Here is a 23,054-nt window from a genome sequence, read left to right on the forward strand (position 1 = left end):
AGAACAAAGAACGGCTGTCAAATAAAGCCTGCCGGTAGGCATAACTCAGGATTGAGAACCTTGGTTTACTCTTTATCTGTATTTTCCTTCTGCCATTAGGATTGCTCGGGGTGATAGCTTTGTAAATTTTGTTGAATTCAATCCTACAGACATGATGACACATCTTGATAAGATGACTCAGCAGAACTATTTTTAGTCCTGTGGTGATTGTCGCCCCTGCTTTTAACCCTCTCCCTTCACTTCCCTTTCTACTCTTCTCTTCACTGAACTGGTAAATCTGAAAAAAGCTCCAGCTGTGCCAGGGAGACAAAGGCTCCACACGCCTGCCACTCACTCCCGACTCTCAGCTGAGAATTAGGAAGTGCAATAAGACAAAGGATAGAATGTAAAACTAAAACTTCCAGGCCATAGTTTGCTCAAAGTTTATTTTACAGAACTGCTATGCTTTGAGTGGCTCCATAAATATTCTTGTTCAAACACATTTGGGAGGTTACAGTTGAATCCCTCTCTTGGACTTTCCCAGTTCCCACAAAGGCTCTGAGAAGTCCTGCAGTCAGGAAACATCTTTGATGTTTACAGTCCAAGCTTGCCAATCGTATTCGTCTAGAATAGCTATTTATAAATTTTAGGAAGCTACCGTCCTTAGGAGCCCAGATTGGGGAATGTTAATCTAAGGAAGCGAAGGTGCCTCATCTGAACACACATGGCTGAGGAATGGTAAACCCATAATGGCAACCAGGCTTTCGTGGTCCCTGGTTCCATGGTCTTTCTTCTTCTCTAATGTAAACATATGCATAATGCTACTAACAATGCTGGAACAGAATTCGTTGAGCTCTGCCCAATCCACCATCCACCAAAAGCTGAGTTCTCCCCCTCAGTCTCATACCCACAGTGCCCCTAGTGGCCAAAGGGAAGAAAAGGACATTCATTCATTACCAAAAGGAAACTCTTGGTATGCACTTAGAGCCCAGCCAGAAGGTGATGCTCTGTCTCTCTGTGCCAGTTCACCGGGCATTAACTCTGGAGACCCCTTCTCATTCTCGTCCCCATCTCTAGCCTGTCTTCTGCTCCGCACCCTGGGCCAGTCTCTTCTTCTCAGGCCTCTAGCTTTCCATCCTGCTTTCCCTGGGAGCAGCAGAAAGTGGTGTCTGGGTCCTGCCAGAGTGAAACTTCCAAAGGCAAACAAACTTTTCTCTTACTAACACTGATGGAACCAACTTCAACACAGCTCATGTGAATTAGCATCCTTCTCTCCCTTTTCTGACTTGCCAAGATTTCTCTTTCTTTTAAGCCAATGGGCATTCACCAGGACCCCAGGGGAGGTGAGTGAGGCATGGGAGAGGTGAAAACTTTAGCCTTCTGTCTCATGAAGTGTTTATATATTGGTGATCACAGTTTTTCAATGTGCTTTTGCATTCTTTATTGTTCTCTGTTTATTCCCCCTGCCTTGCCATGCTATTCTCAAAAAGAAAGAAGTCGCTATGGTTGGTCAGGCTACAGGGGCTCATGAGAGACAGGAGAGGGAGAAGAGGAGGAGGCAGGGGAAGACACACTGAGGCTGGAAATGCCTGTGAAGCTAAAGATGGGATGAGGCTGCTGCAAGCACCTAGCGTGGTGCCCGGTAATACTGCGTGCACTCAAACTTGGATACTTCAGTGAGACTCTGCATTGTCTTGCAAGCAATTTCAATTTGTGTATTTCACTTTGTTTTTTAAATTTATTTTTATTTTTAATTAAATTTATTGGGGTGACATCCTATCTAATAAAAGAGTAATATGCAAATTAACCATCACTCTGCTACACCCACAAGCCATGCCCACCAGCCAATCAGAGTGAGTATGCAAATTAACCCCAACCAAGATGGCTGTGGCCACTGAGCGAGCAGGAGGGAGGCTTGGGTTTCCCTGGCGATGGAGGAAGCCAAGCTTTCCACACACCCTGGCGGGCCCAGGCCTCCACTCAAGGGTACAAAGTTTCAATTATAGAAGATAAATAAATTCCAACAGAAATGGCGGCAGCCACGGAGCTGCAGAGAGCAAGAGGCTAGGGTTGCCCCTGGCAATGGAGGAAGCCAAGTTTCTGCAGCCCTGGCCGGCCCAGGCCTCCATTTAAGGCTACAAAGTTTCAATTATAAAAGATAAATAAATTCCAACAGAAATGGCAGCAGCCATGGAGCGAGCAGGAGACTTGGCTCTGCTCCAGGCTACAAAGTTTCAATTGTAGAAGATAAATAAGTCCCAGATACCGGGGCCTCTGCTTGGGTCGCCGGGGGGGCGTGGCCGGCCTGCAAACCACCACAGGCCCCTCGCCCAGGCTGCCCCATGCCCCAAGGGAACCCCACCCTGATCCGGGACACCCTTCAGGGCAAACCAGCTGGCCCCCACCCATGCACCAGACCTTTATCCTATCTAATAAAAGAGTAATATGCAGATTGACCATCACTTCAACACACAAGATGGCTGCCCCCATGTGGTCAGAGATCCTGCCCCCATGTGAACACAAGATGGCCACCACAAGATGGCCAGCAAGGGAGGGCAGTTGGGGGTGATCAGGCCAGCAGGGGAGGGCAGTTGGGAGGGACCAGGCCTGCAAGGGAGGGCAGTTGGGGGCGATCAAGCCTGCAGGGGAGGGCAGTTAGGGGTGACCAGGCCAGCAGAGGAGGGAAGTTGGGGGTGACCGGGCCTACAGGGAAGGGCAGTTGTGGGGGACTCAGGCCTGCAGGGGAGAGCAGTTGGGGGGACCAGGCCTGCAGGGGAGGGCAGTTAGGGGCAAACAGGCTGGCAGGGGAGCAGTTAGGCATCAATCACGTTGGCAGGGGAGTGGTTAGGGTGTGTTCAGGCTGGCAGGCAGAAGCAGTTAGGGGCAATCAGGAAGGCAGGCAGGCGAGCAGTTGGGAGCCAGCAGTCCTTGATTGTGAGAAGGATGTCCAACTGCCCCTGAGGGGTCCCAGATTGGAGAGGGTGCAGGCTGGGCTGAGACACCCCTCCCCCCCACACACACACGAATTTTGTGCACAGGGCCTCTAGTTGGTTAATAAGATTATATTGGTTTTGAGCGTTTAATTCCATGATACATGATCTGTATATTGCATTGTGTGCCCACCAACCAAAGTCAGATCTTCTTCCATCAATTTATGGATGTTAAAAAGGATGCATAAACCTGCAAACTTAGGAATGCAACATTGGTTCTTGTGTAACGTTTTCACAAGATGTTAGCTGAGCTTTTGGTTCTGACCATGAATACAAACACACACACACACACACACACACACACACACACACACACGCACACACGCACACACACATTTCATAGCAGTAGAAGTGAATGCATTTTTTTTTTGGTTTGTTTGTTTTATTTCAAGAAGCAAAGTATATCAGACCAGCCTGGAGCAATGCAACGTAGTAAGTTAGGAGTCTTGGTACTTAAATACTTAAAACTGTGGTGGGTAGACCAGCAGGATCAGCACCAACAGGGAGAAATAAATGTGGAATCTCAAACTCTAACCCAGTCCTACGGAATCAGAATTTACATTTTAAACAGATGCCCAGGTAACTTATGCACTGGTATACACATCAGTGTGTGAGGACCACTGACTAAGAGTATGGGGTCTGAACCAGGTAGAGCAGGCTTGAGTCTTAGCTCTACCCTTGACATTGGACAATTGTCTTAACCACTCTGAACCTCCATATCTTTATTGTTAAAACACACACAATAAAGTTATACATTATTATTAGAAAAATAATTCAACAAATATTTACTGAGTGCTTCCTGGGTGCCAAGCCCTCTTTTCGGCATTAGGGACATCACTGTGATATCTACAAATGGCAGAGGGATTGCTTTTATTACAACAAAATAACCTTAGGCTCTCAATAAATATTTGTTTTATTGAACAAGTGCTTAATGCATCTTAGCTATTATTGTTATTATTATTATAGAAGTGATGAATTGAGAATTATTTGTCTTATTATAAATTTTAGGATTATAAGTTGCAGAGTGGTTGTCTTTACCAACAAGAAAATGACCTTTTACCCTATTTGTAAGCTGAATAAAGAACATATCCCACTCTCTAAAGAATCAAACCCAAACTCCTCCACATAACCAGCAGGATTCTTCAGCCTTGTCAGTGTCATTCTCTGTCCCAGCTCTTTCTTTTCTGAAAGCTCTCAGCAACACCGTCCCTGGCACAGAGTAAGCACTCACTACCAGTAAATGTTAGCCCATATCACCACTGTCAGTTCCTGCCCCGTGTCTTTGTTCATGCACTTCCCTCTTCCTGGGGTGCCTTCTCTAGTGGTCCAATTCCAAAGTACTGAGTCTTAAAGAAGGGATGGAAGTACCTACTGCCACTTCTCTGCTCCCGTAGCATTTCACTTGACTTTGCATTTGAGAAAGTGAATGAAAGCTGGTCTCCTGTCCAGATGCAAGGACTCTGTCTTGGTCCCTGAGATGCCCTCCTGACCCTACTCCCTCAGCAATTCCTAGAGGCACTTGTCAGAGTTGCTGAATTAAGTTGCTGAAAATCCACTTACGGCACCCACAGAGCAAGATAAGAAAGTGAACAACTATGCTCAATACTGGGTTCAGGGGCTCTCCACGGGGCGCCTTGGAAAAGTCAGAGCAAGTCGTACCCTCTCATCGTAGGAGTTTGTGATTCTCTATGGAAAAGAAGTGGAGCAGAAGGAAGAGGGCAATACTGATAGGGAATCCTAAGAAAACTAAGGAAAGCCACGTAGAAGGGCCAACAAAATATGGACAGGTTGCCATTCTCAGAGCGAAGGCCTTGCCAGCGATCCTGAATGCAGCCACGTCTGGGGCCAGGGTCTCCTTAGATGGGGGCAAGGAGTCTCCTACTCCTGGTGATGGGTGAGGGGATTAGAAACCACACTGCATGAGGAAGGGGGAAGGAGTGAGAAGTATTTAGCGGGAGGAAAGAACAGGGTGGAGCAGGTAGGTTCTTCAAGCATGTGGAGGCTTGGCCTATGGAAGAAGCATTTGAGTTCTTCTGACTGAAGCCAAGGGGTAGAGGCTGTCGCTGGAGCTCCAGGGACTTGGAAGGTCTGGGAAGGGAAATTTCAACTCAGCGTGGGAAGAGGCAGGTGGTGGGGGTCAGAGACTGGAGTCTAGACCCGAAGTCATCTCTCTTGGGTTCAAGTCCTGGCTCTGTCCCTTAAAAGCTGGATGTTCTTTGAAAACTCGCCTACCCTCTCTGAGCCTGAGTTTTTTCATCTATAAAATGGGGGCAATAACCATACCTGCCTGTGAGGTTTAAATGAGGCAGGGATCAGAAATGTGTAACACAGTGCCTGTTGGAGCTTCAGGCCCCACTGAAACTGCATCCACCTCCGGGGCTGTGCATCGTGGCAACTGGGGTCATTGGTCTCATTTTGCTACCAGATGAGCTCCTGAGAACCACTCTCTGAACACCCCCTGGATGTGTCCCTAGGGACCCCGGAAGGACCTCGTTTCTCAAAGAGCAGGGCCCCTAATCAGCTCTTTCTAATGAGGTGGGCTTCCTTGTAACCTCTCCGCAGCTTCCTAGCAAACGGCCAGCTGGCTGGTCGGTGCAAGCGAAAGTCGACGTGTACCTGTGGCTGGGCTCGGCCAGACACTCCAGTGCCATTTTGGACAACTTGCCAGCCGGCTATGAAACAGAAATGTCCTCCAAAGTGGCTGGCCCCACTCAACCTCCAGCCAACCTGATCTACCAAGGTATGCTGCCTGCTGGGCAGAGGCTCATAAGGTGTCTCTGGTGGGCTTCTGAGAAAACAGTGAGGAAGGAGACATGCATGTTGCTTGTGCATTATTTTAAGGTCAACTTCCTTGCCTTCTTTTAATAGAGTTTCTAAGTTTTCTTCCTGACCTTCCAATATCTGATCTAAAAGAATAAAGTGAAGTCATTAGACACATCTCAAATGAAAATTTGTATTTTTGTTAATGGAAAGAATTTGTTTCTTTGTAGGCAGACTATGTAGGTTGAGTTTGGATTTTAAGTGAACAATGTATTTTCAGTACATATCAGTGAGTTTTCTGTTGCTATGACCTGTGGAACTAAAGCAGATTTTCCCTTTTACATGGCATCGGGGTTTTGATCTGTCAACAGCAGGCATGTACATTTCCCAGGAAGGACCCAGGGAAACTGGTATCAGTGAGTCAGCATGTTTCTCTAGCTTGCTTCTTGACTTGGCTGCTTCTAGAAATTCAGATTGCTTTAATAATCCTTTCTCTTTTGTAGATATTTTTCATGATTGCTATCCTGTTTACATTTTCATAATACTTAAGTTTTGTTATAAATATTAATGCCTTTCAGTTGCATTTTGCTTGTTTCCAAATTGCTTCAATTGGCAGGATCTCTAGCTGCCGAATTCGGATAGAGTAGCACAGTTTTATCTCCACTTCGCCAGAAGCTGAGTTTTGAATTGAGCCGGGTTTCCTTTGTCGGACAAAGCTCCTCTGATGGTGGTTGACCTTGACTACTAAGGGCTCAACAGTCAGAGAAGACAAGCTTCTGGAGAGAACACCTACCACCTGCCAAGCATTGTGCCCTACAGTTTATACAGAAGATTTAACTTGTTTCTCACATCAGCCCTGGGTGGCTTCATTTTGCAGAGTCACAAAGGATGTATCAGAGATGCTTAGAAATTGCCCCAAATCACACAGCTAGTAACTGATGGAGCAAACAATCTCCAGAACTTGCTTTGTTTCCACTGCTTTCCATCCTGTCCTTAGAGTTTTATTTTTGGGAGAAAAATACCCAAATCAGGTTATCTTCTTGTTATAGACACTACCTCTAGCGACCCAAGGTACCCAGTCGGTCCAGCTACTAACAATCAGAGGAGAGGAGAGACTCTCCCCAGAGCTTTCTGGCCCTCTGCAGCATGTTTCATGGAGTGACATAGTAGTACACTTTCCCTGCTGGGAACTTCTCAACTTGGCCTTCCCCCATTGAATCCTGCTCTACCTCCACTGCGGCCCTCTCTTCGCTTCCCATCCCGTCAAACAGGTGTGCTCGCTCCAGCCTTTAACCTCCCATGTCCTCTGTCTGTATCTCTCTCAGAACACTTGGTCCTGTCTCCTGTCACTGTGATTGCAGTGTTTTGTGATCTGTTACCCTCTCTCCCTGGACCTCTCCAAGGGCAGGGGCTGTCTTAACTACTTCAGAACCTTCAGAGACCAGAACTGTACCTGGTACACAGTAGGTGCTCAAAATGACCTTGGCTGGCTGAATGGATGAGTAGATGAATGGATGAGTTAAGACTTTATTGAAGCAAAAACCATTTGTAGAGAAACCTGTTTCTCACATACACACACACACACACACACACACACACACACACACACACACACCAGTGGAAACAGAAGACTTACTAGGAATTAAAATGTGGTATTTTAGAAAGAGAAGGTGATTTTGAATGTGATAGAAATTAAACCCAGGCTCTGGGCATTTTTTTTTTTAGCTCTGTGAACTTGGAAAAGTATCTTAGCCCTCTTGTGAGCCATTTCCCTCATCTGTAGGATGGAGGTAATTATATGTACTTCACAGGGTTGTTGTGAAAGCACCAGGGAGAATGCCTGGCTCCTGAGTGCCGTCAACACCACCTCTTTCCTGCATCCATTTCGGTCTCAGGGGCTGGTGGTGCCGTGGCTCCATGGTCTTTCTCTGCATACAGCCGCAGCTGCACGTCGCACACAGACACCCACACGCCTAGAAGCCCATTAACGCCGCCCTTTCCGCTATCTGTCCACAGACCGGCATATCTTCCAGCTGAGGGCGCACATGTACCAAGCCCGGGGCCTCATCGCGGCTGACAGCAACGGACTTTCAGACCCTTTTGCCAAAGTCACGTTCCTTTCCCACTGCCAGACCACAAAGGTAACCAGGGCAGCCGCCTGCCTTCTTCCTGGGCCACGGCCGATCCGCAGCAGGCCCTGGGAAAGAAAAGGCAGGGGCACATGGCAAATTCCCGTGTCTCTGGGCATGTAGGTGTTTCAGACTCAAAAGCACGGAAGGACGGACACGAGGTCTGTTGTTCCAGTGTGACCTGCTGTCCTGCAGCCAAGAGAGCAAGTCCCCGAGGCAAAGGGAGGGTGGCAGGAAAAGCTGAACCTGGCACCGAGGGCTCCTGCTGGAGTGCCAGGCACAAGGCCAAGTTCGGTGGGGAATGAATGAACGGGAAGTCAGCACACAGACCCAGTGTTACTGAGGGGTCTTGGTGGGGGAGGTTTTCCAGCTTTTCGGACCGGAAGCCTAGGCTGGCCTGACGCTTTGCACTTACCAGCCAGGGAGGCTGTGTGTACTTTCAACATCCCTGCAATTCAGTGTGTCTTTCTTCTGCAAAATACAACTTCCTGGTGGATGCTGTGAGGCCTGATGGAGATGGATCCTTTCCTCTGTGCTCTCTCCCTTTTCTGTACCCTGAGTGCGGAAATATGAAAAGGGTTCTTAATCGGCGCAAGTCCACTAGGCTTGCTCATCGGATTGCATTTGCTAGGACCTACTCTGTTCGCTAAGGATGGGCTGTTCTGAGAGAGGGAAGCTCCGTAAAGGATTTGCTTGTCTCTGGGAGTGAAGACAGAGGACACAAAGAGACCTGAGGTTTCATCCCAGCTCATCTCTTTTCTAGCTGCATTGACTCACTAAACCTTGGTCTGCCATCTTAAAATAGGGCACTGTGAAGAAGCAGAGTTAAGAGAATAGGTGATTGATGAATGGTGGCCATTACGTTGGTTGATGTTACGAAGGCTGACATTTCTTCCCAAAGTGAGGCCGTGATCTGGTTGACGGGTGAGATTGCATTTTGATTTATGACATGCAGACTGGGATCATAATGTGAACCAGCGGGGTGTCCTCTTCACCAGCGCCTGTGGGGTGTCTGCTCTGTGCCAGGCCCCATGCTGGGCTCAGGGGAGTGGGAGGGGGGCAGGGGGGGCCAGCCCCTGCCCTGCATACTGTGTGATCTGGGCGTGGAGACAGGCAGTCCTCTGGACAGACAGCTACCGTGTGAAAAACCCTGAATTGCTGGGCCTCCAAGAGGCGCTGAAGAGCCCTGGCCGGCTTGGCTCAGTGGATAGAGCGTCGGCCTGCGGACTGGGGGGTCCCGGGTTCGATTCCAGCCAAGGGCACATGCCTGGGTTGCGGGCTCAATCCCAGGTTGGGGGGTGTGCAGGAGGCAGCCGGTCAACGATTCTCTCTCATCATTGATGTTTCTATCTCTCTCTCCTTCTCCCTTCCTCTCTGAAATCAATAAAGAAATAAATTTTTTAAAAATATTTCTCTGTCTTTCCCTCTCTCTTCAAAGAAAAAAAAAAGAGGCGCTGAAGAGAGGGCTTAGCTCTGTCTAGGAGGGAAGTCGAGAGAGACCTCAGAAGGAAGTGACTCCATTCTAAAGAATGAGCGTGAAAACAAGAAGAGTGCAGAATGCTCTGCTTCCTGTCCTGAGAGAGAGGATTTGATAACAAAATTGTATTTGCTCACAAGTGAAGAATCACCAGATATCCCCCATCCTCAGTTTGCCCTTCCATAAAATGGAGACAATATTAGCGTCTGCTTGATAAGGTTGAGTTTGGCGGCCTGGGCTTTGGTACCAGAGCTCCGGGTCAAATCTCAGTTCTGCCACTTTTGGCTCTTGACATGTGAGCCTCAGTTTCCTGGTCTGTCATACGAATGGATCACTGGGTGCACCTCCCAGAGGCAGTGCGTGTGAAGGGCAGCAGCTGGCACAGAGTGAGTGCTCAGCGAAGGAGGATGGAGTTGAAATGACGTATTAGATGCTCAGGGTGTTAAACACCATAGGGGTTCTACCCCTAAAACTTGTTTAAGCGTCTGCAGGGCAGGGATCTTTTCACCCACAAGCATCTAGCACTTAGAAGTGCATCGGTTCACACTGTCCCGTGAATGTGGAGTGAGTGAGCAGTGATGGCGAGGATGTGCCCTCTTTGCCATTCATAGGTATCCACTGAATGCACCTCGGAACCCTCACACCCTGGCTGAGTGATCTTTCACTTTTCTTTCCGCCCCACCTTCCAGGTCATTTCCCAGACCCTCTCTCCGACCTGGAACCAAATGCTGCTGTTCAATGACCTGGTGCTGCATGGAGACCACAGGGAGCTGGAGGAGTCCCCGCCCTTGGTGGTGGTGGAGCTGTATGACAGCGACGCGGTGGTGAGCGGCCCAGGACAGTGCTGACCGCGCTTTGTTTTACTTACGTTATTTAACCAGCCTGTTACTGCTCAGGACCCAGACGTGCCTGGCAGCAATCCCCACCCGGGAAAGCAGTGAATTGCAGGACCAGGAAAATGGGTGGTGACCATTTGCTGCACTAAAGGGTTTTTCACTAGAGTTCCCTTTACATTGCAATTATAATAGGATCTGGGTCACAGAGCTTCGGTTGTCACACACGGGTTCAGGAATAGGATACTTTATAGCGCAACCCCCACGTGTGCCCAGCCCCAGCTGGTTCCATGTCCCATTGCTGCATAATGACAATGTCCATGCCTTTTAAAAACAGGAGGTGTTTACTGATCTCGCCTGGCTGGAAGGGAATGGATGGGTATTGTCACCAATTCAGCCTTTGTAGCTGGGTCTTTATTTTTTTCTTGGCTGTTGCTTCCGAAACCTGCAACAATGCATTCATCTCTATCCCATTTTTTGTTATGATGTTGACCAGACCTCTTCCTTTCCAAAGATGTCTGTGTTCTGAAACATTGGATAGATTCAAAAGCTTACTGGAGATTTTTTTTAAAAATAACAAATCAAATCTTTTTAAATTGAGAAGTCTAAAATGAAAGGCAATGTTTGTTTATTTGCTGTCTCTACCTCCTCGGGAAGTTGCAGAAGCACAAATATATTAAATACAACAGCTGTTCCGAAAAGCTTCTTCACCTCAGAGCATCCTGGCAGCTGTGACCTTGATCCAAGGTCATGAGGAAATTAGGATGGGAAAATTGTAGAAGGTGAGCAGGCACCTTGGAGAGCACAGATTGCCCTCTTGCTTCCTAGAGAAGGAAAAGGAGACCCAGAAAGGTCAAATGCCTTGTTCAAGGTCACAGCTAGCTGGAGGCAGAGGCAGAACTTGAACCTAACCTTCTGTGCCTACTGTTTCTGTACCTACATGTGGGCATGGCTGGTGTAACTGTATGCTTTTAGAAACACATACTCTACTTCTCCATTCCTCCCCCTCCTCTTCCTCTTCCTCCTCCTCCTCCTCCTCTTCCTCCTCCTCCTTTATCTCCATCTCTATCTCTATCTCTATCTCTATCTCTATCTCTATCTCTATCTCTATCTCTATCTCTATCTCTATCTCTATCTCTATCTCTATCTCTATCTCTATCTCTATCTCAGTCTCGGTGCAACCCCCCCAGCTGAAAGTTGGAGCTAGATATATTTATGGAATGTGAGTTCTACTCTTGGGAGTATAGTATAGATTTTCTATAGAGACAGTCACAAAACACACACCTTTTTAATTTAGTTCCTAACAATATGGTTCCAATCCTAAGTATTTTTATTTGAAGACCAGTAACAACAATCAGGCATCTCTGAAAGCTCCCCCTAAACCAGCCCGCTCTGTGGGCTTCCCTTGGCTGCCTTTGCTGTTCAGACTCCCCCTAGATCTCTATTCTGTGCTCTCGGGCCCCACCCCAAGCCAAACCGTTTATGGAAAAACAAGCTTCCATTCTCCCATCTAAAGGAAAAGGAAACGTAAGAGAGAGAAAACTCCTGAGCGTTTTGCACTTTCCTCCTGGAGAGATGCACGTGGACATGCACAGATTCTGTTTGCACCGATGATGAGATTCTGACTCTGCCACACGTGCAATTTCAGTCTAGAGCTTTCTCTCCTTCCTCCGGTCCTGGTGCTCTCGTTGGGGTCTGCTGGCTGTCTAGGAAATGAGTTCATATTTTGCAAATTTGTTGCTTGGTCTTCTGTCTACTCTTTTGTTTCCAGGACCGATTTTAATTCTTCTAAGCTAGATCATGGGCAAAATAAGTATATGGCACATCACCTCAGCTGCCCTACCTGTACCCAGATTAGAAACAGGTCTCACCCTTCCAGTGGATACCAGCAGGTGGCTCTGTTTCTGAGTGTGGCTGAACTAACCCCCATTTCCACCTCACCCAGTCTTCCTCCTACAGCCAGCAAGCCACATGCTGGTTCATGAGTCCCAAGGCAATGAAGCTCTGCAACTGCTCAAACCCAGCCCCAGCCCCAGAAGGGCATGTGGGCGCTGTCCTTGGACTTCAGAAGTCATTAACCCAACAGCTTTCACTCCATAAACATGTACCGAGTGCTTGCCCTGTGCCCGGGGAACACAGCAGTGAATAAAACAGGCAACCCTGCCTGCATGGAGCTCACATTCCAGGAGGTCCTGAGATAAACAGCAAGCAAAGCAGCCCCAGGCTCTGGCCCCATGCTGCTCCTGGGGGAGCGTGGGCCCATGCTCCTGGGAGCAGGTGTGGGAAGAGTAGGAGATGGTGCCATCTAATAGTTCTTAAACTTATGGACCACTCCATACATAAAAATAAAAACCAGAGGCCCCAGGCATGTCAGCCGGGGAGGGACCGCGGCGGGAGGTTGACTGCTGGCCCCCGAGGAGGGAGCCAGTCCTCAGCCCCCCTGGGAAAGGGGCTGCTTCCGCCGCCACCCACCCCTGGTTCCCTGACTCAGCCGAGGCCCCGAGGCCCCTGCGGGGTCGGGAGAGGAGGCTACAATCACCGGGGCCCGGGCTCAGAAGGAACAGATGCTGAAGCCGCGCAGTTCCCCCAGTCCTTCCCTCCTCCTTCCCTGGGGAAGGAAGTGGCCCCCAGGGGAAGGAAGTGGATGGGAGCAAGATAAACCCTTGTGTCGAAGGCTGACCTTCAATAGATTGCAGTGAGAGAGCTTCTCTGCTATGTATGAAACCCTGACCCAGAAGCAGGTCTCTAGGAATGGTTTAGCCAATGGGGGCTGCCGGCCGGGGGGGGGGGGGGAGGGGCCGAGGGAGGTTGGGGCAGCTCCTACATTGAGTGTCTTCCCCCTGGTGGTCAGTGCACGTCATAGCAACTGGTCCTAAGGGTCGCTTAGGCTTTTATATATAAAGATATGTTAACACCCTCTTTTACTACCAAGAAAAATAGTGTAGAACTGCTCTGTTACTTAAGCATATTGACCTTTATCATCATCATCATCATCATCATCTTACCATGAGTTGAACACTCATTGTATACCAGTCACTGTGCAAAGCACATACATCATTACATCAACCGTCATGGCCTTATTAACAGATAGTAGTTTGAATTACATTTTAGGCATAAGGCTAAAAAAAGGTTGAGTAAAATGGCCCAAGGCCATAGGGTTGCCAGACCCCAAAGCTCACATTCCTGACCACAACATTTTCCTGCCCTGGAGAGCTTGTGGAATGTTTGGTGCCACCTTATTTCTCCTTTTCCCCTCCAAGTCTACCCTAGGTGATTATTTTTTTAAAATATATTTTTTTATTTCAGAAAGGAAGGGAGAAGGAGAGAGAGAGATAGAAACATAAGTGATGAGAGAGAACCACTGATTGGCAGCCTCCTGCACACCCTCTTTTGGGGATTGAGCCTGCAACCCTGGGCATGCACCCGACTGGGAATTGAACTGTGACCTCCTGGTTCATAGTCAAAGCTCAACCACTGAGCCACACCGGCTGGGCTCCCCTAGATGATTATTTTAACTTTATTCCACTGAGCTCTCTATGCTGAGGAGAGGGAACCCCTAAGATAGTCTTGGGCCCGGGAATCCTTAAGGTGATCCTATTAGAGTTTTCCCTGGGAGCCCAGTCCTTGGAAAGGTGTATGAGGTAGCAAGAGGGAGATACTGAGGCTGATGGTTTTGTGAAGATTGTTTACAAAATTGTGCTGATGAAGCCTAGGACCAGGTAGGTGGCAATCAGGCCCAAAAGTCACTTCTTTTCTGCCTCAGGGAAAGCCGGAATATTTGGGAGCCACGGTGGCTGCTCCTGTCGTGAAGCTGGCCGACCAGGACTACGAGGCGCCCAGGCTGTGCTATCACCCCATCTTCTGTGGGAACCTCTCTGGAGGGGACCTCCTGGCCGTGTTCGAGCTGTTACAGGTGAGTGAGGTGGAGGTGACACCCGCACTGGTCGATGTCTCTCCAGTCCACCTGGCCAGGGAAGCGGCCTCCCCGGAAGGGCACGTCCTTGAAACTGTGTCCGGTCCCTCCCTGCTGTCCTGGGTCTGGAGGTGTCTCCTTCTGGGATCTTGGAGGTGCCACCCAAGAACACAGGCTATTCCCAGCGCCCCTGCGCTAGAAGGTAGAATCCCAGGATGGACTGTTCTTACGGGTTCAGCCAACAATGTCTGTGCAGGTCCTTGAGCAGCCTGTGGACCATGAGAGGGTAGCAAAGAGGAAGGGAGCAAACATTTGTGGGGCTTACCATGTGCCCAGCGTTGTGTTTGCTGCCTCACACGCCTTTCATCACTCCAGACCTCCCTCCGTCTTGCTGAGATAGGAATGGGAATATTCTGATTCCCATTTCACAGGTAGTACACACACAGCAAATTATAATCTGTACAACTGAAAATTATATACTGTTATTAACCAATGTTTCCCCAATACATTTGACTTTTTTAAAATATATTTTTATTGATTTCAGAGAGAAAGGGAGATGGAGAGATAAAAACATAAATGATGGGAGAGATCATTGATCAGTTGCCTCCTGCACAACTCCTACTGGGGATCGAGCTCACAACCCGGGCATGTGCTCTGACTGGGAATTGAACCATGACTTCCTGGTTCATAGGTTGATGCTCACCCACTGAGCCACACCAGCAGGTAATGAAAAAAAAAAAGAGGAAGCTGAAAAGCTGAGGCTCAAGGTTAATTGAATTGGATTCAGTTAACCACTCTTTTCATTACACGAAGCTTCCTGAAGTGCTGAGTGTGAGTCCCCTAGTCTGTCACGGAGGGCCTGACCTCCTGACCCCTTCAGGTCCTCCGAGGGCTCTGGCTCTCTCCATTCCACGTCCGCCTCTCCCCCTCCCTCCTCCACGCTGAGCATAGAGGTGAGACCCTGCTGCCTGCTGACAGCTGAGTTAATAGAGGAAGCATTGTCAGAGGCGAGCAGCCTAAGAGATAAAATTCATTAGGGTTCCATTAGGACTTCTCATTTGATTACTTGTTCAAAAAGTAATTTGATCATCAGCGCAGCTGTCTTTGCCTGTGCATCTCGTACATGCTGAGAGACAGGAGCTGGAAATGCCTTCATCTGTCTCCCACTGCTCTCAGTTTTCATCTGCGATGGTCTGTTCAGCCTCTCCATCTCCTTTTCTGAAACACTCCCCCGTCTTAGGAGAAGGATTTAGTACCTTGGTGTTTCGATGCCCCAAATGGAATTCATAATCTCTATTTCCCATCCCTGACCAAGCTAGCTGCCTCCTTCCCACCCCTGTCATCCCCGTCCTGGCCCATGGCCCTGTTCTTCTCCCAGACTCTGCCTTGAAAATTCAGACTCAGCTTTAATTCTCCGCTCAGGACCTAGAGCCAGGCCACGCCGTTCCTTGGACGGCATCCCTCTTCCCTGTTCTCTCAGACCCTGCTTCCCCTCAGGACTGCTGCGTTGGCCTCTTTTCCTGGTATTTCAGCCTCTTTCCTGCCCTTTCCTTGTTCATTTTATCCTCCATGGTCCTTCCAGAACACGAGTGGACCACACCACTCTCCTCTTCAGAAATCATCAGTGGCTCCCTGCTGCTTATTACCTCCAGAAACATTTCCCCAAGTCTGCTTTTTTTAACACCAAATGCAGTCCCCCCAAATAAAGGAAATGAAATTTGGGAACTGCCTCAGATTATATCCCTCATGGGGTTTGGAAATGCCCATTATCATGGTGAGGACTCTGAGAAGATCTAGGATTTTCCAAAGGTTTTTGACTATGAAACTTTTTTTTCTTTGTATAATAACTCTTTATAGTTGTTCACACACACACACACACACACACACACACACACACACACACACATACAAAAAAAAATCTGGCCCATAGGAAATTATAGGTTGGCATTTAAATTCTCCCCAAATTTGGCTTCAAGCTGTTTTTCAGCCTCACATCTCAACATATGACTACACACACTATGGCCTCTTTGTGCCAGGCTACTCTGAGTCATGCGGTTACCCCATTCGGAAATGTCTCCCACTCTGCCACCCCAACCTCCACACTCCACCTACCTCTCTAGGGGAAAGGTCATCATCAAATTCAGAGCCAGAGATGCCTCCTCCAGGAAGCTTTCCCCACCCCCGCCCCAGTCAAATGCTTTCTTCCGCCCTCCAGCACGCTGCCTCTTTGCGGTTTAATTCGGGCTATGGGAAGGCCCACATGCATGACTCTGAGAGTGGCGGCTCCCTGACTTTTGCACCCTAGGTCCCATCCCAGCCCTGCAGGGGCCCTCCTTGGAGGCCCTGATATTTTGTCTCTACTGGGATGTTACAACAATCTGGCTTTTGGGCCAGCTTATCCTGCCCACCCCTGATTCTTACCATTTTGCCTTCATAACAATTCTTTATCTTTCCCTGGCCCCGTGCACCGGGACACTACACACCATGTACTTTTATAAACCAGCAGCTGCCCCATTTCACTGTGAAAGCATTTCAGCTTAGCTGGGAGCAAAGCCGTTTAATCTCCACCGCGCAGTGAGCTTCACAGCCGGTGTTGAACACTAAGGGCATCTTTCAAGCACTCGTGGAACAAAGCTCCGCCAGGCCGGCATTTCAGCAGCCCCGGGATGAGCAAACAGACATGCGGAGCTTTGTAAAAACCACCCAGAGCACCGTCCTCTGCCCCATCCCAGCTGTTCTGTGCCTTTACCTCTGGAGCTCGAGGGGCAGTTAGCTTGCTCAGTGAGGTGGTGTTTTGCAGGCAAATCGCTCACCTCTTCGCCGGCAGGCAGCACGGGCCATGCATCCTCGTTATTTCCCAGCTCCCCTGTCTGATCTGGTTCATTCTGCACCTTCATTGTCTTGAGCCTGTTTGGCATTCGCGGTGTCTGCTGTCTGCTTTTTTCTGAGCTTTCTTATAATTGAGTTGACCACATCTGCCCTTGCCAACTAGAATATGTCTGTGAAAAAGAAAGGGTGATATATTTGTGCTTTGCAGGTTGTGGTGAGCAATTAGGCTTTGTCGGGCATATGGAGCTAACGTGTCAGGCAGCCAATAAACATTTATCAAGAGCCCACTGGATGTGGAATGCCAATTGTGGGACTGGGAGAATGAAATGAAGTAAACAAACACCTCCTCTGGGCCAGACAAACACTCCCCCCCCCCCCCCCGCCCCCGGTGAGGAGAACCTCCTTGCCCAAAACAATGCTTCATAGAACATCTGAACATCTGACTTCCAAGGCACTCAAAGATCATCTGGCCCAATATTGGAGGCCCAGAGAGGGAAAGAGACTCATGCAGGGTCACACAGCAGAGCCTGGTGTCCAGGCTCAGTCATGAGTTTCTGCACTAAGCTTCTAGAGAGGACACACAACGTTCCAAGGACTGAAGGGTAGGAGAATGGCCCCAGTGGCCGGGATCAAATCAGGGACAGCTTCTTGAAAGATACCCGTATTGAGCCAGGTCTTGAAGGCAGTGCTTGGTGGCCTGCACAAGGGAGGACGACCCTTTCTAAGTCCTTTGTGTGAGATTTTATTAAAGCAGTAGAGGTCCCCGGGGTCCCCCAGCCTGGCCTGTGCCCTCTCACAGTGTGGGAGCCCCGCAATCGATCACCCCAAAGAGGTAGGCCCCACCCACCCATCCAGGGCTTCTCAATGGATTGCCCCAAAGAGGTAGGCCAGAGCCACAGGACCCACCTCGGAGCCGCGAGACCCCCGGCCTCACCGCGCTGAGCTGTGGGACCTGCCTCTGCACACATAGCTTCAAGCCCCCGCCCACCCAAGAATATGCACAGCCCTGTCCACCCATGTGGGCCCACTGCACACGCAGCCTCCTGGTAATCGCTCGTTACAGCGTGAGGGCATCACGGCGAGAGGGTGTCATGACTACATAGGCTTTTATTAATAGGACTGGAGGCCTGATGCACAGATTTGTGCACATTGAAAGGAAATTAATTTGAAGGTGGCCAGCAGGGTGGAACTGGGTGAGATGGGCCAGACACGCCCTGGAGCCAACCTCCCGCAGTCCCTTCCCGGCTGGCAGCACCTGGGCAGCGCCAGGGCTTGAAGGGCGCCTGCGGAGTGAGCGGGGTCCCTCTGGCAGGTGGGGTCCCTCGGCCTGGCCTGCGGGAATTGGGCCGAAGCCAGCAGTCTGACATCCCCCAAGGGGTCCCAGAGTGCGAGAGGGCACTCTGAAAAGTTGCTGTCGCTCAGCAGCTCCTGCGTTGAGCATCTGCCCCGGGTGATCATTGCATGTCATGGCCGGTTGCTTAGGCTTTTATATATATAGATGATTGTCCTCCTGCAGTTTGGTTAACTCCAAATGCACAGGAAATGACGTATTTTCATCCCTGGAGGCCTGCCTCTAAAAGACTTCATTTTCTGTTTCACTGATTGGGTGTGGTTTCTATTTGACTAACCAGGAATCTCTGTAGCAACATGGGGGATAAGTCTCAAAGGGTCAGCTTCTATCTGATCCCCTTCCCCAGTCTACTGCTGGAGTTTCGATGTCGTTTTATCAGGTCGTGAGGAGCTAGCTACTTTTCTTCCTCCACCCCCCATCTTACGGAGAGCTCATTAACCTGTTAACTTTGTGGCACATCGTTAAGTGCTCGCTAATGAGGGCCACCCTTGTGAATGAATGCACTTGCCAGTTAATAAATAAGTGTGGTAAAATGCATCATCTTGGTTGCATTTTAAGCTGGAAACATTGTCTTTGCTGAATGTTTTTATGGAGGAAAGGGTTTTAATCAATTACATAATTTGGCTGGTGGTGATAACAGGTGAATGAGGGAAAAAATAAAAGGAAGCAACTCAGATTCATCAGTGAGCCACGTGTATCTCACTGGGTGGGACAGTCCCAGAAATATCCCCTTTCCCTCGTTCTCCATTTTCCATCAATGACCCCAGTCCAGCTACACATAAAACATGCATGCCCTTCCTCGCCATCCCCACTGGCACGTCCAGGTCCCAGCATTCCTCAGCTCCTGCCTAGATTGTTATCCAGCCCAGCGGTCAAAAACCTGTCAGACCTCACGGACCACCAGTGGTCCGCGGACCACCGGTTGGCGACCACTGATCCAGCCTGTCTGTAAGTGAAGTAGGGCGAGGAATTAAGGGATTTAATTATGAGAATGTCTTTCTACTGAAATGAGGCCTGTCTGCCTATGCATACCTTCTATTCATGGGTCATTTTTTATTTTTCAATTTACAGTCGACATACACTATTATATTAGTTCCAGGCATACAGCATAGTGATTAGATATTTATATAACTTATGATGTGACCACCCTAATAAGTCTAGTACCAAACTGACACTATGCATGGTTATTACAGTGTTACTGACTATATTCCCTATGCCGTACTTTACATCCCTATGGCTGTTTTTATAACTGCCACTTTGTACTTCTTAAATCCTTCCGAGAAAGACAAACACCATATGATTTCAGTTATAAGTGGAATCTAGAAAATAAAATAAAAGAACAAACAAAATAGAAACAGACTCATAGATACAGAGAACAACTTGACAGTTGCCAGATGGGAGGAGGTTGGGGGCTGGGTGAAAAACGACTGTCTTACGGATGAGGTCCTTGCCTGTCCTTGACCTTCTAACCAGCACTTGTTCTTTGTGGTAGGTCCCTTCATCCGGGCTGCAAGGGCTCCCTCCCATTGACCCACCAGATGTCACCCAGATCTACCCGGTTCCTGCCAGCATTCGGCCAGTGCTGAGTAAATACCGAGTGGAGGTAGGCGCAGGGAAGGGTCAAGTTGATCTTTGGGACTAAAGGGCAGTGGTGCCTTGCACGAGGGGAGTTGTGGGGTTGGAAGGAGACATAGTTGATCAGATGGGCCCTCGAGTTGCTGCTCAGTCCTTTCCCGGAAGAACGTACTGTAGTTCCCAGGCAGCCCGTGGACCTCCTTGCTGGCTCCTCCCTGGGCCGTGGAGTGACAGCTCTGCTGGTCCTCGCCTCAGGTTCTCTTCTGGGGAGTCCGAGAGATGAAGAAGGTGCAGCTGCTCTCGGTGGATCGTCCTCAGGTTCTCATCGAGTGCGGGGGACGAGGAGTCAAGTCCTGCGTGATCCAGAGCTACAAGAACAACCCGAACTTCAGCATCCAGGCAGATGCTTTCGAAGTGGTGCGTGCACCTCATTCCCCTCCTGCTCCCGCCCTTCATGCTCGCAGGTTGATTGTCTTGGGGAGATGTTTTGGAGTTTGGGCTGCCCCCCACCTGCAAGGAAGGACAGTCTAACTTAGTGAAAAGCCAGTTCAGAATGAGATAAATAGACTTTTGTTGTTGTTTGGTTTGGTTTGGAAGGTTCCAGGTTAGATCATACAGTCGATCAAATCGGGTTCACAGTGGTCCCCAAAATGCAGCCCCCACCCGCTTCATCACCTTCAGCATCAGCATCACCTGGACCTTTTAGAAACACAAATGCTCAGGCCCTACCCCACACCTACGGAATCAGAAACTGTTGGGGGCTGGGACCCAGATAGTTCTGGCTTAACAAACCCTTTGATACATATCAAAGTTTGAGAACCACTGGCTGAGAACATACCCTCACAAAACTCATTTTAATAGTGACATTTTAAAAAAACTATTTATGCATAAAACGGCAGTCATTTATATGTGAATTTATGCTTTATCTACAGTGACTTTTTTTTTTAGCATCTGTCCTTTCGTTTCAGTATTTCAACATACATTTTTGTGCTCTGATTTGGAGCTAATTGTGAGGAGTTTGCTTTGTCCAGCCCAGTCAATGCCAGTGGACACATATGCTAAGTCGGTAAAGATTAGAATGAAAGAATGTGCATCTGTGTGCAAACATTTCACACTGAGCTTTGCTGAGCTTTGGGGGAGGGGGATGGAGGAGCACCGGGGAAACAAGTGGGCCCCTCACCCGCAGCTCCATTTTGAATGGCTCTTCCCATTTTGGGTCATCACTCCTTGGCTTGGGAAGGCACTGCTCCAGACTTCTGGCAAGCTGCAGGGGTGGCCTGGAAGAAGAGAATGACAAGGCAGGGACAGCGGGAGGAAGGGCATCAGGCTTACTTTGGTCCTGCCCCCAGGCAGGTCAGCAGGGCACCAGCAGCCAGGCTCAGCCCAGGCAGTGCCCTGACCTCCTGCTGGCCTCTCCCCGCAGGAGCTGCCTGAGAATGAGCTGCTGCACCCGCCCCTGAGCATCTGCGTGGTGGACTGGAGGGCTTTCGGGAGGAGCACCCTGGTGGGCACCTACACCATCAACTGCTTGAAGCAGTTCTTGTGTAAATCCAGGGAGCCCCTCGCCCCCTCCTCACAGGTGGACGGAACCCAAGCTGGGCAAGGTAGGAAGCTCCCCTTGGTTCTGGGGCTGTGGACCGCGATGGGACCCGCACAAAGATGTCCCCGCTCCCGCCCCCTAGTCAGCTGGATCTTTCTGAAGAATTTGCTCCTTAAGTGCCACCTCTGCTTCGTTAGTTGCCAGAGTCTTGCTTTAAGAATGGCATCAGGGTCAACTCCTCTGAGAAGTCTTCCTCAAGCTCCCTCCCGCCTCCACTCCCTGACAGTTTTCTCTGCTTGCTGTTACTTTAATTTGGTCTGTTTCAGATCTCAGGTGCACAGAGTTGAATTAATTGCACTTCTCTGTTCATGATGTATAATTATCATCAGTCTGTTCAAAGCTGCTCATTATATCCACCGTCCCCCGTGCCTCATTCCTGTCCCCACTCCCATTCCCCTCCCCACTGTAGCCCCCACACCACCAGTTCTTGTAAAATGTAAATCCATTTTATTTACGGTTATGAAATGGTGCCAAAACCTTCATTTGGTTTCCTCCTCCTTTCACTCAAAGCTGTGTTTTAAGATCTGTCCATACTGCTGTGTGTACATTAGCTTATTACCACTGCCCGCTGCATCTACCTCACTTTGCTTTTCCTTTTCCCTTATATTAGACTCCAGGCTGCCTTCAACTCCCACTTCCACAAACAATGCTGTGATAAATGACCTCTATTCATTAAAATTACTCTGAGGATCAATAATAAGTGTGACCATTTATTGATTAGCTATTAGGCATCAAATGCCTTACATCCTGATCTCATTTATGACCCCAGTGACATGGGCATTTTCACTGCCATTTTGTCAATAAGGAAACTGAGGTTCAGAGATGGTAGGAACTTGCCATATTTGCATCCAGAGCTGCCTGGTGCCAGTGTTGGGTCCCTGAAATGACCTCCCTGTACTATAGCCCAGTTTCCTCAACCTGATGTGCTTTCATTTTGCTTATTTCAGATTCGCTAATAGCCACTGAGCCCTCTGGGTCCCTCAGCTCCTCCCAGGACCCCCCAACAGATCACATCTATGTGGACGTTGAGCCACCTCCCACAGTGGTACCTGACTCTGCCCAGGTTCAGCAAGCTAGTCAGGTTGACATCCCTGACTCATCCCCTATGCTGGCGGCTGAACACCCACCTGCAGCCCAGGAACCACCACAGGATGGAAAAGCTAAGGTCAGAATCTAATCCCTCTTCATATTTACAAGGCTCATTTGAGTTTGTATGGGAGGCTCTAGATACTAATCCTCCCACCTACTAGATGTTTGACCATGAGCAAGCAACTTCACATTTCTGAGCATCAGTTTCCTCATCTGTAAAATGGGGATATTGATACCCACTTTGCAGCACTGTTATTGAGTCAGACACATCAACAGTGCCAGTCAAACAGAACAGTAATATTTAATTGAACAGAAACTTTTGTCAATTTATTCACTTGGAAAGATAATGGTTTCACATCTAGGACTAATCCCCAGATATTTAGAACCAACTTAGTATAAGGGCATGTGGAACAAAAAGATGTGTCTTCTGGACTCTAAAGAAAAGTGAGACTTCTCATCCCCAGTTAGCTAAGATTCTGGAAGGGGAGATGGACATATATACAAAGAACCATAAGCCAAGGATGGGATT

The 23,054-nt window shown here is 48.9% G+C and overlaps 1 protein-coding gene across 1 annotated transcript in view; it reads left to right on the plus strand.

Moving 5' to 3' along the window:
- FER1L6 (fer-1 like family member 6) overlaps positions 1-23,054 on the plus strand; it is a 98,510-nt gene that overhangs the window by 44,174 nt on the left and 31,282 nt on the right. The window contains exons 18-25 of the mRNA XM_079795808.1: positions 5,532-5,709; positions 7,746-7,870; positions 10,025-10,159; positions 13,932-14,081; positions 19,754-19,864; positions 20,092-20,253; positions 21,260-21,440; positions 22,384-22,601. Of these exons, the coding sequence (XP_079651934.1) occupies positions 5,532-5,709; positions 7,746-7,870; positions 10,025-10,159; positions 13,932-14,081; positions 19,754-19,864; positions 20,092-20,253; positions 21,260-21,440; positions 22,384-22,601 (1,260 nt within the window). The remainder of the gene's footprint in view (positions 1-5,531; positions 5,710-7,745; positions 7,871-10,024; positions 10,160-13,931; positions 14,082-19,753; positions 19,865-20,091; positions 20,254-21,259; positions 21,441-22,383; positions 22,602-23,054) is intronic.

Source organism: Cnephaeus nilssonii (assembly GCF_951640355.1).
Source record: "Cnephaeus nilssonii genome assembly, chromosome: 18".
Taxonomy (NCBI): Eukaryota; Metazoa; Chordata; class Mammalia; order Chiroptera; family Vespertilionidae; genus Cnephaeus; species Cnephaeus nilssonii.